Source organism: Anneissia japonica, unplaced genomic scaffold, assembly GCF_011630105.1.
Source record: "Anneissia japonica isolate Jap-2015-1 unplaced genomic scaffold, ASM1163010v1 scaffold199_len4679917_cov187, whole genome shotgun sequence".
In the NCBI taxonomy this organism is placed as follows: domain Eukaryota; kingdom Metazoa; phylum Echinodermata; class Crinoidea; order Comatulida; family Comatulidae; genus Anneissia; species Anneissia japonica.
The window spans coordinates 1,671,672-1,687,275 of record NW_022686322.1 but is presented as its reverse complement, the minus strand read 5'-3'; the positions used below and the strand labels follow the sequence as shown (position 1 = coordinate 1,687,275).

General features: G+C 33.5%; 1 protein-coding gene across 2 annotated transcripts in view; it reads left to right on the top strand.

Moving 5' to 3' along the window:
- The first annotated feature begins 658 nt into the window (after positions 1-658).
- Positions 659-15,604, top strand: part of LOC117115371 — a 24,350-nt gene continuing 9,404 nt past the window's right edge. Inside the window, exons 1-6 of one of the 2 annotated variants that reach the window (XM_033259139.1) lie at positions 659-873; positions 8,449-8,591; positions 9,180-9,234; positions 11,064-11,146; positions 13,936-14,076; positions 15,125-15,222. In XM_033259139.1, coding sequence (XP_033115030.1) covers positions 865-873; positions 8,449-8,591; positions 9,180-9,234; positions 11,064-11,146; positions 13,936-14,076; positions 15,125-15,222 — 529 coding nt within the window. In that variant the 5' untranslated portion in view covers positions 659-864. The remainder of the gene's footprint in view (positions 874-8,448; positions 8,592-9,179; positions 9,235-11,063; positions 11,147-13,935; positions 14,077-15,124; positions 15,223-15,604) is intronic. The other variant, XM_033259148.1, reaches the window with a different exon arrangement.

Sequence of the window (15,604 nt, the reverse complement as noted above, 5' to 3'; positions counted from 1 at the left end):
GATTTTCCTACTGTAGATAAATTAAAAAAAAAATCATGAGTGTACATACGACAGTATAACACATACTTCAAAACATAAGCAATTAAACAATTGCAGTGGCGGATCTAAATAGAGAGGCCAGTGGATTTCCACAGGTGAAGGACTACTAAGACCGCCTCAGCCCCACCATGGTTTGGGCTGAGGTAAGACAATTTATGATTATAGCACCTCTAGATGGCCGGAAATAGCACTCTCAGATTTATAATATAATGAATATAGATTCCCTTTTTCCCCATTTTTTAAATAATTTTGAAAAAAATAGGGGGTCGGGCTGGCTGGGGCCACTTGAAGACACGTCCCTTGACAAATCATCAAAACCTATAGGCCTAATCAGTAATTACTCCTCTATAAACCGAATGTTATTGAGGAGCCCGCTGGCCGTTTTTTCTTTAAAATTAAGTTGTAAATTATTTTAAATCATTATTATTTTTAGATCTACTTATGAATGGGCCCCTAATTGCCCTGGGCCCCAGTGCTTTGCACTGGTTGCACTGCCCGTAGCCACGCCACTGGTAGATAACCAACGATATAAATATCGCCCTCAATAGCTAAAGAGGTCATGAATATTCATTATGTAAAGTATTTACGTCACATTTTAGAGGCCACCACCACTCCACCGCAAGACGTAGGCGTAGTATTATTTGTTTTGAAAACATACGCCATGAGGTCGTAGTATAGTAGAAATTTTGTTTACATACGGCAAGAAATAAAACAATATTTTTACTATTGTAAATTTATGCTATTTATCGACTTATCTAGTGTGGAAAGGATACATTTAAGAGGCGTGAAATATAGCTTTATCACCACCACACCGAAAAATGACACATGAATAAGGTAGGACTTGACCGTAGTGGTACGAAACTGTTGTAGAGTAAGTGATATAGGCCTAGGCCTAGTAGTAGTAGGCTAGTACTACTAGACTGCTACTAGGGCCTAGCCTAGTAGTAGGCCTGAAGCCCGACAATAATAGGCATTGATGTCTTGTGTTCGATGTGTTGAATTTATAATGAATAAATACAATGTTTACAAATTATATGAGTTTGTGATAGGTAATACTAGGCCTACGGTCTAGCTAGGCCTAGGCCTAAGCCTAGTCTAGTAGGCCTAGGACCCTAGGTAGGCTATTCACAAAAGAGAGTACAATTTTTAGTGTCGTTGGTTTGAATTTCATTGTCATTGAATTTGTTGTTAGCCTGCCTACTATTGTAATGTATTACTAGAGACTACTTCTTTTTTATGTGCAATCCCAATGACACCATCTGCTGATTTTCGTTCGTTAAAAACGATATACTGCACATGCATCATGCCGTTGCACTCCATCAAATCGTGTCAGCCAATAATGATAGCATGTGAGTGCCCGGCTTAATGTGTTTCATCTGGCGTTTCATCCAAGGACACAAACAGGAACGGTATTGGCCAATTTCAAACTAACCATTTGATATATTTCATTATTTTATTCATGTACACTTTAGTATATGTTCCTTCTTTGCCAGACTCCGGAGGAAAACAACTGATTTTTCTAAGACAAAAAAGCATATTTGATGAGAAACTTTGAAGCAGTTAATGAGAAATAATTTTTTTAAATTAAAAAAGATCTGATATACTGTAGTACTCTTTTCTAAAACCCCAATTTGTTATCAGCAGTGTCCGTCTGTCAGTTCATTCACGGACATACTGTAGGTCTGAAAAAAAAAAAAAAAACAACCTACGCCTCCAACCCATTTCAATTTGTTTGGGCTGTTTTGACCACGTTACAAAACAATTTTAATACTGTGCGCGTGTACGAAAGGCAAAAATGAAAAGATTGAGCGCCCTGCACGGCGTAATGTTTGGACGAATTCATTATCTGAAAAAGGTATATAAAATGCACTTCATTAAACGATCAATTAATCATGAACACTATTAAAAATACATTCCCAATCTATTCATAACACAGTAAAAATAAGGTATTAAAATCAGTATCAATCATATTCATTTATTGAATTTTAACAAGTCTTTGATACAGCAGGTACCATATTTTCATCAGTTCTCAAAATGGAACGTGTCCGCATCCCTGGGCCGGCTGTGAGCTTGGTCAGTTTTTCTTCTTGAAAGCCTTTGAAAGAATGCAAAAATGACAGAAGAAACTGATCACAAGAAAATTGCCTTCTCTTGCCGCTGCAACCTGAGCAAATGGATTGGTATATATATACAAAGTTATGACTCCTCGTAAGCAGGCTCAAATCCCGCTGAAAACACACTAATATTGCTTGTATTTTCATAGTCATTTAACCTATATTTATAACCTTCTATAAACCATTTCAACCTAAATTTATCCGACCTCTAGTTATTGAGTTACTGTTTCTGTAGTAAAATCAGACAATATTTTTTAAGATACGCTACTAGTTAAGAGGAGGTTGGTTGATTTTCTCAGCGACGCGTTTGCAGTTAAGTGAACCAAACAAATTGATATGATAAAAGGTATCTTTATAATAATTTGTTTGTTTTGTATGTGTGATGTCTCCACCCACCAGTTGCATGGTTCACATTATTTTTCCAGCCATGACTGCATAGCTCCAGTCTATGCTGTCCTCATTGTGGAACAGTTCTTTTTGATGTAACCTGTGTAGTAGTCAAATTCAATAGACTCAGATGATGTTGCCTTCTCCAATAGTGTTCTTCAGCATCACCTGACTCATGAATATTCATAAAAGTCCTCAAAAAATTTTAGGGAATTTCCATACTTAGAATTTGGCTTGAAAGTGTCAATCTTTGCAGGAACAAACTCAAGTAAAGCCATGTAGGTAAGTTGTTCATTGATGCTCTTTCACTAGGTTATTTAATTTATAGGTGAACCACATAATAAATAGTTGGCTCCTTATAAATATAGTATGTGGTATTTTAGTAGTTAAATTTTGAATTGTGTGTACAGTATGATGGCTCATCAAGTAAGTCTACCCTTACGGTTGTCGCCATTGGCATTGTTCAGGAGGCTTGATTTTTGTGAATACCTTATTTTTAAAGGGCCAATGTGAATTTTTGATTTACAACAAACACTGCACCCAAATTTTGACATTTCCAAAAATACCTTCATGCACTGCTTTTATACCGCTTTTTGCTTAGTTTTAAAATTACAGATTAGGCCCTATAAAAATATGCCGTGGCAAGAGATACGGTACCGTATTTCTACTTCGTTTTGCTAAAGGTACAGTAAATGGCATTATGTCACCATCACCCAATGAAATGCCAGAATGTGTGTGACGTCATTTTTTGAAGACTGGCATTGCATATCACCCGCAATGAGTGGTGGAAGGAGAACGATCATGTACAGTACTGAAAAATTAGAACATCAACAGTACAATATTGTTTGACTTTACTGTCATCGTTAAATACAGTAGGTGTATGGTTCCACTTTATAGTAAAAGTAGGCATGTGTTGATAATTCAGTCATCTCCTATAATGTTCTCTCAACATCACCTGACTCATGAATATTCATAAAAGTCCTCCCAAGATTTTGGGGAATTTCCACTCTTAATTAGAATTTAGCTTGAATTGATTGGATGGATAGATGGATTTATTCGGTGTATAAAAACCAAGGATAACCCACAGAAGTCTGAAGAAGACTTGTATTTCTGGTGGGATCCTTCTGGTGGTGAATTGGGCAGTACACTGGGAGACAATCCTATACTCTTTACCAAATAGTATACTGCATTCTTTAACATGCACACAGGCCATAATTCACATGGGACCAGTGACTTAAAAATCTCATCCGAAAGACAGTGCGCTATCGTCACTTGCATTTCAGCCCCCCCAGCAGAAACACAAAGAAAGCAGTGATAGGAATTGAACCAGGGACCTATAAGAAATCTTGATGGTTTAGCGCACACACCGTGGCTACCACCAATTTAGCCGACTGAGCTGTAATATGCTTTCTCACTCAATGAGACTTTGTTACAATTTTATTTTTAAAAACCATTAAGAAAATCAGCTGGAGGTTGTAAACTATAAACCATGAGTAAATAGTTCATCAATATTCTTGTTCAGTACTATACTGTAATAAATAGGGAAATTATGTGGTTTTCTCAGATGTTGAAAATTAAGTCATCTCTAATAATGTTCTGAATATCACCTGACTTATGATTCATTCATAAAATTCTTCCCAAAATTTTAGGGTATTTTCATGCTTTAGATTTTAGCTTAAATTGTATGTGACAATGATTACAAATTTATTTTAAAAACCATTAAGAAAATCATTTGGAGGTTGAACTATAAATCATGGGTATAGTTCTCATATATTCTAACTTGTTCAGTAATATTAAATAGGGAAATTATGAGGTTTAATCAGATGTTGATAATTCAGTCATCTATAATAATGTTCTCTCAATATTAGCTGACTCATGGTTCATGGATATTCATAAAGTCACCCAAAATGTCCATGCTTTAGACTTCAGCTGAAATTGTAGTGACAATTAATTATTACAATTTTATTTAATAAAAAAAACATTAAGAAAATCAGTAAGAGGTTGTACTATAAACCATGGGCAAAGTTCTCATCAGTATATTCCAATTTGTTCAGTAATATTGAATAGGGAAATTATGAGGCTCAGTCAGATGTTGATAATTCAGTCATCTCTAAATAATGTGTTCTCAATATCACCTGACTCATGATTCATGAATATTCATAAAAGTCCTCCCAAGATTTTAGGGAATGTCCACGCTTAATAAGAATCTAGTTGATTACTGTATACAATGTGTGACGTAATTATTACAATTTCATTTAAAAACAATTAAGAAAATCAGCAGGCAGTTGTAATAAACCATGGGAATAGTTCATCATCAATATCCACGGCAGAATGACATGTACAGTGGCGCTATGATAATGGGATGTTGATAAAATTCAGTCATCTCCAGTAGTGTTCTCTCAACATTACCCAACTCATGAACGTCCTTCCAAGGTTTTGAGGGAATTTTCAAGTCTCTTAATTAGAAATTAGCTTGAATCGTATGTGACATTTATTACAAACAATTTTATTTTAAGAACCAATAAACCATTAGGAAAGTCAGTCAGAGGTTTTTTCTCTAAACCATTGGCCAAGTTCCTTATCAATACAGATATCAAAAACTTTGACAAAAATGTGTGACCTTAATGACATCACATCATGACCATATATAGCCACATCATGACTATATAAGAAAGTTTTTCAGTACTATAATAAATTGCCATACTTTTTTTTTAAATTGTTTTTTAAAGTACTGGTGAAATAAATGATATGATATGATATATTGGCAATTATATGGACAAAGATTTTGGATTTTAAGCTCTTGTATCAGATGAGATATTCTCCATGAACCGATAGTGCTATTATGCCTTCCACCAGGTATGTGTGCTACAGTGATAGTTGTACCTGGATTAAGTAAAGCACTTCCTGGCCTTGTGTCAGTAGTTTATTCGGCTTGCATCTCATGTTCCATTTCTCATCTGCACATGATTAATTTAATATTATGATGAGCTTTTGAAGTTTTCGGGGATTTCCTATTTCCAAATATGGGAGGTGGATCTGTTATGGGTGGTAATCTGTAAATCTTAAGGCCAGCTCCTTGAGTGTATCAAGAACGGAAATTACTGTGCTGTAGTATCATTGGCAATAATGGATATTTTTAATTGTTTAAAGATTCTTGGAAAGTTATCAGAATTTGAATTTCTTACTTTTTAAAGATATTTGCTTTCAATATAATATTTATAATAAATAACCGGTTTTTTAATTGACATTTACAGGTTTAAATACCAATAATATTCTTAATAAAATGTTATATTGGCTAGTTAAATTAGATAGTATAATACCTACTCCAAGCATCGAAATGCATGCCATCGTGCCAGTATTCAATATTTCGACATTAATTATGTCATCAGGAACAGTGGACATTTCAGTTTTTGGAAAACGCTCCGTACTAGTTAAATAATGTTTTCGAAAATGAGCAAAAAGGTAATTCGGATTTGATCGATCTCATTGTAAGAAATATTTTTAATTGAGCCTCAGAATTTTAATTGAATGTTTTATAGGCTTCTCAGAAATAGTAATTGTACCACAGAGCATTAGATCGATTGTGCAAGAATACAGTCCACGCTACCAATGCCGTAGTCAACAGTTAGGACAGTCCCACACAATTTTTTTAATGGGTCCACAAAGAATGGGTCCACATTTTGAAAAATGAGTCCAAATTATGCAGTTTTATGCATAAAATTAGTCCACTTTTGAAAAATGAGTCCAGATTTCTCATATTTAGCTTGAAATAGGTAAAAATTTTTAAATAAATGGGTCCATATTTGTCATATTTTTGAGTAAAATGAGTCAACTTTTAAGAAAATGGTCCACATTATTTGTATTTACGCGTAAACTAGCTCCACCCTGATACATTTTTCTTTACTGCCATCTGTTGCATCAGCATCATTGGAGATTATATTTTGTCTACAGTACTGCACTGTAGCTTAATGATGGGATTTCTTCAAAGGTTACAATTCAATTTTTTTTTGCTGTTGAAAGTAATTCGCTTCCAATATGATACTTGAACATTTTTTTTAACAGTTATAAACGATACTGATGCTATTCATTTTATTCTTTATTTGCATGATAAATAGTTATATTGGCTGGTATTCAATTAGGTATTTTTTATGAAAGATAGTTTAGATGAGCAAAAAGCTAATTCGACTTTGATCGATCTGATTGTAAGAAATATATTTAATTGAGCCTCAGTGTTTTGATTGAATGTTTTTCAGATTAAGAGTAATACCACAGACCATTAGATCTATTGCAGGAATACAGTCCATGGCTTTCATGTCAAGGTTGCTCGAAAGAAAAAAAAATATTGAATTGTTTATTGATTGTGTGATACAAGCAGGATTTTACATGAAGAATTTGTGTGGGAGGGAGCCAAGGACTTCCCTTCTTTAGTTCACTGTCCTTATTATCAACAAAGGGTATGGAGATGGAACATTGCCTGCTCAACTTTGTCTACCCTGTCCGGCAGGAAATTTTGCAATAGTATTTATGTTTCTGATTAAACAATTAAAAAACTTAGAATAATGTACTATAGTACTCTATGCATTTAGGAAAAAAGCCTAGACTTAATTTATCTTCATTTGTGGAATGTGTCCAAAGATAAATATGTTATTTATATATCGTCGTTTAGCAGGTATTGTGCTGTTTCCTGTCTTTTACATTAAATAATTGTTTTATTCAATTCCTGGATAGCCATAACTTCCCCTTTCTTAAGTAGTTGTCTATGATAGTATTGTTTGCATGTATGTGAAAGGTCACTTGTGGTCATGGTAAGATTCTAATTCAATCCAAGGAATTCAACTTGAGTTGGCATGCTTGAAGAAGTACTGTAACTTGCGTCATACTCAATGACCTAATGGTATTCATTAGCCAGACAGCCTATTATTTTGCTTAAATAAAAGGGAAAAAAATCTTGTTACTGGCTATGTGGTATACAGTATGTCCTTCCATTAAACAAGCTGGTAAGATGATATTAGAAAATGTAGGTGTAGGGTTGGAGACACACACCCACATACGCACGTGTCTTATGTGTACACCAACTAATGCACTTGACATTTAATTGACCTTGGCTAAGTGCATTTAAATGATTTCAATGCATGTACATTATGTATATATCATAATATGTGACAAAGACAAGCCAAGCCAGTCGCTCGTCGCAAACATCGATTTTGAGGTGGTTAGAGAGTAAAATAATAGCTATAATATGGTAAAAAAATCATTCAAATCGGACATTTCCTTATGAAGTTCCAAGCGTTTAAACATACAGCTGTTTAATGAACAATATATGAGAAATCAGCCTTCAAAGTTTATGATTTCAGGCATTTCTCATGCAGAAACTATCATCAAATCCTTAAAAAGTGTTGTTTTAACACTGAAAATGGGGAAAATAACAGCATAGAATGATGTATAGATATGTAAAGATTAGTTTAGTGCAATAAAATAGATTTTTTTGACATTTTTTTTAGAAAATTTGACATTCCAGCATGTTTTGGCCATTTTCTCTGAAACACGATTTGCGACGAGTGACTGGTTTGGCTTGTCATTGCCACATATGTAAATCAGTTAGGTATAAAATTAATATTTAATTGTGACTCCATCATTTTATCTTAACATTATTATCATATTCCTGGTCATTATAAGTCAATATGTCATCGTTTAGTCAAACTTTTTACAAAGCCAGCTGTTTGTTCATCTTTTTGTGGCTGTGTGCAAAGAGCTCAAACATATACTTTGAAACTACAAGTAGTTAATTTTTAGTCTCTACCTATCTCTGTGATGGCTGGTAATGAAGGCAGACAATGCTAAATTTAGATATCACAAAAAAGAAAAAATATATTGCCCTTACTTAATATTATTTTACTTTCTTTTTTAGAAATCTTTGATTATGGACTGGATGGATGTTACAGACCGGCAAACAAACTTTAAACGCTTACCGGAAATGAATTACACAGATGCCATTGATGTTGTTAAGAAAGGTTGCGTGTGTGACTATTTCAGTCCCTTAGCCTGTGCCAGGTAATTATTGAGTTAATCATTCAATTGTAAATATTATTTTATTGAATAAACAGTGAATACATTTTCAATAATGGTATGGCAGGTTGTTTCAGATTTTGTAATATTATTTGTGCTTGACATACACATGCATATAACATGGTTGTTTGCTTAGTTTATATGTGGTTTGATACAGCAGAGGTGTATTTAAAAAAATGTCATTAAGTAAATCCACATATAAATATACACACATACTTTTTTTACTACACATACATATATTCATGTGCATAAATACATTCAATGCTAGTAACTACAGTAGTAGTAGTTGCTTGGTCCATTTTGTGGGTATATTATAACTTATTAATGATAGTTTTAAATATATGTAATATTGAAGGTGATGATAATGATAATATTAATAATAATTAATAAATCTTTTACATTGAATTTTTACTATAATCAACAAGTTCTGTTAGGCAATGGAAATTCATAAATTATGGAAATTCGTAAATTATAGAAAAGTGGTTTAAAAAAAGACTTTAATACGAGTGAACATAATGACAAATGATAATAATCATTATTAAATTTGTTTCTTATGATTCGTTGCTTGTTTAGGAATGGAATTTTATCTTTCATATGTTCAATACTTTGTCTTCTGTGTATCGTAAAGGTAAGTCTTTAAAATCTGCAATAAACTCAGACATCTGGGATGGCCATAAATTTAACTAATAATAATATAAAAGAAACATTTTAAAATATTTTAAAACTTTTTCATTGTGCTATGATGTATTATTATAGCATGTTGGTCTCTGTTCATTTTGCTTCGAGGACAGTAAAGTATAGTTGCTTTTAATGACATTCAAAATCACCACAAACTGGCTTAGTGGTAATGATATGAAGCAGGCGATACTAGTTAGGGTGACTTTAAAAAATAATTAGTTCAATAATATCTTACCATTGAATTTCATATTTCCTTTTATCATGAATGATAAAGTTTGTAAGCTATCTGTGATTGTCCTTATCTTCTATGTTTGTTAATAGTGCACCACTGAAAATATAGTTTGTTGACCCATAATCCTTTGATGCATGATCTGAGCAGTTGTCTGAGGTATTGTTCCTTTTATGCTAAAGAGCCCGGTTCAGACCCGGCCAGCATCTGGTTTTAATTGGAGTCTAATCACTTGGCTCCTTGAATAAAAATGTATCTGTTATATGTTGGTACTGCATGGCGCTGTACTATGGCTGCCTTTGGGGCCCTAAGGGCCCAGTCAAAATTTGCACCTCGCTTTACTTCTACCAGCAGTGTTGAGAAGGGCAATTTGTAAATAAATGATAAAAAATCTGTTTGATAGTTCAGCCTGATCATTCAATCTCATTTGCCCTTATCTTTGATGATAAAGTTTTATAATCTACTGTAAAATGCTGATCATCTGTGCCTATTGTAGGCCTGTAGTACTTATCTTCAAATTTTGTTAGGGCACCGTTGAAATTTTTGTTTGTTGACCCACAATCCATTGATGTATGATATAATGTAAACACCCTTCAAAAAATTGATAACCCATGCATGCACTTACTACATGAACTCTGCATGGGAATATTATGCAAATATACAGCTAATCTTGTATCCATTTACTACCCTTTGTTAAATACTCTCATAAAATAGGCCCATGTCTAAGTAAACACATTTATTTATATTTAGGTAAACTTAGAAAACTCACTTGACTTCCTGAGTGGCATTGCCTCTGATAGATGTGGTTTATTGTGCATTTACCACCTGATATTTTTTTAGTAAAAAATAATGCCAATAGTAGTATTAAACAATAGCAGCAGCATAATACTTTTGTGACTGTGTGCTGTCACTGGCTAAAGTCGGGCCCATTAAGAGGCCCGGGATATTGATCAGCAATATTTTTCCCCTAGGACTATGTTCCATATCGCCAGCGGGGCCATTTAAGTAGCAGAACGGGTGAAAAAACTTGAAAATATGGTGCTAAAACTTTTAAAAAATGCCGGAGTGGATAGAGCCCCTTGCTCCCTATCCCGCTGGGACCCTACTGCATGTACCTCACGGTTGTAGAGCCTGAAGACACCTTCTAGGGTCCTTGGCTGTCTTTTTTATTTCTTGATAATGTACGGTAAAACTTATTTCAGGCTGAATTGTGAATAAATTGAGGGTTTTTTGTTTGCTTTTTACTATTATTTTGACTTATGGTGATTTAGTCTGTACATACTCTTTTTAATGCAATTTGTTGATAATATTTAAAAAAAATAGAATTTTGTATGGTATATATTACCATGCTAAATTGTGCATTTTGGAACCATGCAGCTGTTGTGTCTAGGATTGGTCAGGTACAGACAAACCTTTTTATATCCATTTCAGTGAGTAGTAAAGTAGGCACACATTCTGTAAAATGCATTGAAGCATTATTGCCCTCGATCTTTGAAGAGTATGTGTTACTGTGTAATAGTTCAATATTGACAATGTTTTACTTTTTGTAGGTCATTCGACTGTGTCACTCGGGAAAGGTGTTTTGCCATCAAGTATTAATATTCACCTGTGCTGCATTGGAGTGCATTATTATGTAAGTTTAAATTATTGTTGGATATTTTTTTGCAGTTAGACAGTATATAGTACAATTTCTTAATGTCAAAGAAGATATCAAATTTCATGTATCATATACTCACATAATAATATATTTTTGCCAGAACGGACTAAATATTCTTTAAGCTCGAGCCTTATTGTATATATAGCACTACTTATCAGTAATAATTATTATTTCTTTTGTAAATTTATTTTATGGGGTAAGGATATCATCAAGAGACCATTGAGCTCTGTTAGTCCCAGCTAGATGGATCACTCATTGTAAAGTTAATATATAAATCAATCAACGTCAGTCCATTGTAAACACTGTCTACTCAAAAGATTCATATTCAAAATTATTTATCCACTTCATACCATGTGTCTTCTTCCTTCACCTTCCTCTGACTTGCCACAGGAGACATAAGGTTCATGTCTTCTTCCTCCACCTTCCTCTGACTTGTCACAGGGTGACATAAGGTTCATGTCTTCTTCCTCCACCTTCCTCTACCTTCATCTGATTTTAACTGGATGGAAACATTAAAGTTCATATGTTCTTCCACCTTCCTCTGACTTGCCACAGGAAACGTAAGGTTTTGTATCTTCTTCCTCCACCTTCCTCTGACCTGCCAAATGCACATGTTAGAGTCATGTCTTTTTCGTCCACTTTCCTGTAACTTTAACTACGCCTTGCCTTTTACCAACTTTCTCGACAAAAATATTGTAAACACATAGAAGGGTTTGGTCTGTCATTTTTTACCTCATCATCATGATATCCATAGCACATTGTTTTTGGCCAGTGTTGTTAATACATGCATGATTCATGGCTGACATCTTCTCTTGGTGATCACCTATTTTTTTTTTTTTTTTTTTTTTTTTTTTTTTTTTTTTTGTAGAGGTTAAATCTTGTTAAGTTAAAAAATGCTGAACTTTCAACTTAATGCAATTATTTTCTTACAAGAATAATGTGGCATATCAGTTGGCATTCACTTTTTGATAGTCTCAATAGACCAAATCGGTGGCTCAGATCACATGACTTATAGTGGGTATTAGGGTTTTGTTTACATCTATCGAGATCGCGAGACGACAGTACATTGAATATAGCTTCGCCTTGTTGTTGATGTAAGTCACATCATATATGTTGCAAATGTTGGTTGGAACGAGAGTTATAATTTGGTAAATCACTTTAGAAGTGTTCCAAAATTGAGTTTGGTTTGGTAAGGCTCTAGTGGATAGTGGGAATAAAGCCTGGAAGTTTTTCAAGGGAAGGTACTGTACGTTCACAACATGTATGTTGATTAAGTGGAGTCGTTGCCAGCTGAGGTACTTTTTAGGCCTAAGTCAAGAATATTATTCATGGCAAATGCTATCGCAGCATTAAAAAAAACAAATCTCCCCATTCGTTGGAAGAGTATCATTTACAGTTATTTTAAATCCAAAATTAAATCATAGGATGTTAGTAGTTACTGCAGTGCCAAGGATGACATACATCATGACATAAATAAATAATATTAATAATACATACTGGCATTAGGATATTATTATTATTGTACCATACCAACCAGGCCTACTGTATGATCACCATCCTGTTGCCTAAACCAAGTTCGGTTTAGCATACAGTAACGTTAAGAGCTATTTGCTACTTTATTACCTACTCGACTACAGAGATATATAGTCAAGGCATAACAACTCCTTCCCTGGTCCGGGCCCTGGTCAAGGCTTAACAGTGCAGCCTATGCCTATACTTGTATGTAGCATTCCAGAGCCTAAATAAAGTACATGGAGATTGCCAAAGTAATTATAAATCACTATTAAAAAAAGACATACTGTAGGCCTAGTGCCTAAATTTACTTTGGGTCTCGCTGTCTAAAAAACATCATAATTCTCTAAATATACTGTGTTCAAACTGACCGCACTGTGACTTATAATTCACATTATGTACCCACTAAATGTCAAGTGACCAATAATAGATTCGGTCTATTGAAATGTTTAGAGTACATACTGTAAATTCTTTTGTTTTGACCATATTAATAACAGGATGTGCAGTTAAAGATGGTACAAAACTGAAAGTCACAAATAATTTGCATGGACAGATTGTGACCCGGATTTTCAGTACCAATCGACCATTGAAAGTTGTAAAGTTTTCTGTCAATTTCCTTCTTCCTTTTTAAAACAATATATAGTATGTGTATTAAAATAATGTTAATATGCAAATATTTTGGTTTAAAATTTGAAAACATCAGGGAAGGCATACACCTATTGTAGAACACTATTCGTATGCTTTTGGTTTTCGTGTCGTGCATCATAGACATGTATACAGCTTTAATCACTTGTCATCTCAAAACTAAAACATATAGTAGGCCTACAGTATCAATGATACTTTAATTTATAGTATGTTATTGCTTTTAAAAAAAAATGAAACTGAATCTACTGTAATTCCATTTTTTTTATTATTCTTGGTGGGATTTTTATTGACATACATTGTAGTTATATCAGATAATTTTTATGTTTGTGTACTGTAGCTATGCTTAGTGGGGTTAAGCTGCCTGGCTTTTAATTCCAGGGTCCTGTGTTCAAATCCTTTTAAAACCAACTAAAATAACTCCACTATGAGGCTTAAAGAGTGGAGTTGTTTTTAGTCGTGAGAAAAAATAAACCCTGCAGTGACAGGGTTTGATCCTAGGACCCTTGAATTTGAAGGTAAGCATATACTGTATCAAAACACTAAGCTATTCAACTCGACCAATGAAAATGTATTAAATAGTAGATATTGTTTGTTTTCATATTTTACAGTACTGTTCATTGGGTATATATCCATTATACTCAACTGGAATTTGCAGCACAATTCTTGAAGTTAACTCAGCTCGTCGCAATCTGTCACTTCTACCTTTCACGATCGCTCCGATTACTCAAAAGAGAGGATCTAAATACAAGGTTAGTGTTTTCACCCTGAATTATGAGTACATGATCCAATATAGTTAATTTTTAATTTTTATTAAATGCAATTTATGACTTTAGACTTCCAACAGAAATGCTGTGAGTTCAATCAAGTTCAATGACCATCACACTTTCTATCTGTCTGTTTTCACTCATACATTTTATGGGTGTGGTCTGCAGGGCCAGATCTAGAGAAAAATCTGGGTCGGAGTCATGCGTTGTGCCAAGCACCAACCCATAAGGAATGGGTGTATAGTCGATTGTAAAATAAAATTATACGTCTAAACAAATTACAACTTTTATATCATGCAGTGTTTTCAATACCATTTTCTCTCTTCTCTCCACCCTTCATTTTCTTTTATTATCGTTCTCAATTGTTTCAGGGATGGGTAGCGAAGGGGTCTATTTTTTAATACAAAATTGAAAATATTATTTTGTTTTCTTTTTTACATTCCGATAGTTTTGCTTTCACGTTTTATTGTGATTGTTCAATGTCCTGTATGGGCTTTCACTCTTGTTAGAGAATATTTTAAATTAGAAAAGTAATTAATTACATCATATGTATTTGAAACACTGTAATGTTAAATTTTAAAATGTTTGCTTTTTTTTCTATTGTTTGTTGTCCTTTTTATTGCTGTCATGACTAGAGTGCCCAAAGTGAATATTTTTTCTTCCGTTTTGCCATGAGTCTAGGAAGTTCGTATTGGCTTTTCTCCAGGTCAGGAAGGGAAGTATAGGACTATAATTAATTGTTGTTAAATGAACCACAGATCGTTTCAGTCAATACGTTGTGTTTTGTTTTTTTCTTTATCTGTTTCAATTACTTCTATTTGTTTTTTGTTTTTTTTATTTCGAATATTGCTTTGTGAAGTGAATTAACCTTGAATTTATTTCTAAACAATGCTTCAACATCTGGAATTCTAAGCGCAATTAGGAAAAATTGAAGGTTAACAGTATTATGTTCATCTCAGACGTCATTGTTAATAACTATTTTTTTGTATAAATATTTTGATATGGATTTAAGATTATTTTTTTTATCCTATAGGTTGCTTATTCCATTATGTTTGGCCTTTCAACTGTACTTTACAACTGTTACTGTCATTGGGATCATGGATGCTAAACCAACAAAAACAGAATGCAATGGTACTAGCATTATATTTGTTTTAATTTAATCAAATAAATTTTATTTTATTCAGTTTATATCTTTTGTCTTTCTATAAATTGTCTTTCTATAAATTTCAAAACAGAACAGGCTAAGAGAAGATTATATATTCCAATTTTTTTCCCAGTAACTTGAATGCTCTGGAGGGAAAAATATTTTTGATACTTTGTACAACTGATTTTAGTAAGACACAAAAAAAAATATTTGACAAAAAAACTCAGGAAAGGAACGGTTAATGAGATACAGATCTTTGAATATTTAAAAACTGGGGGGGGGGGGAAAGGTTGAAGAAAGGATGAATTTTGATAGTCTTTTGTTAAGTAATATATATGCTGTAGTCAAATACATGTCACACGTTTAGAC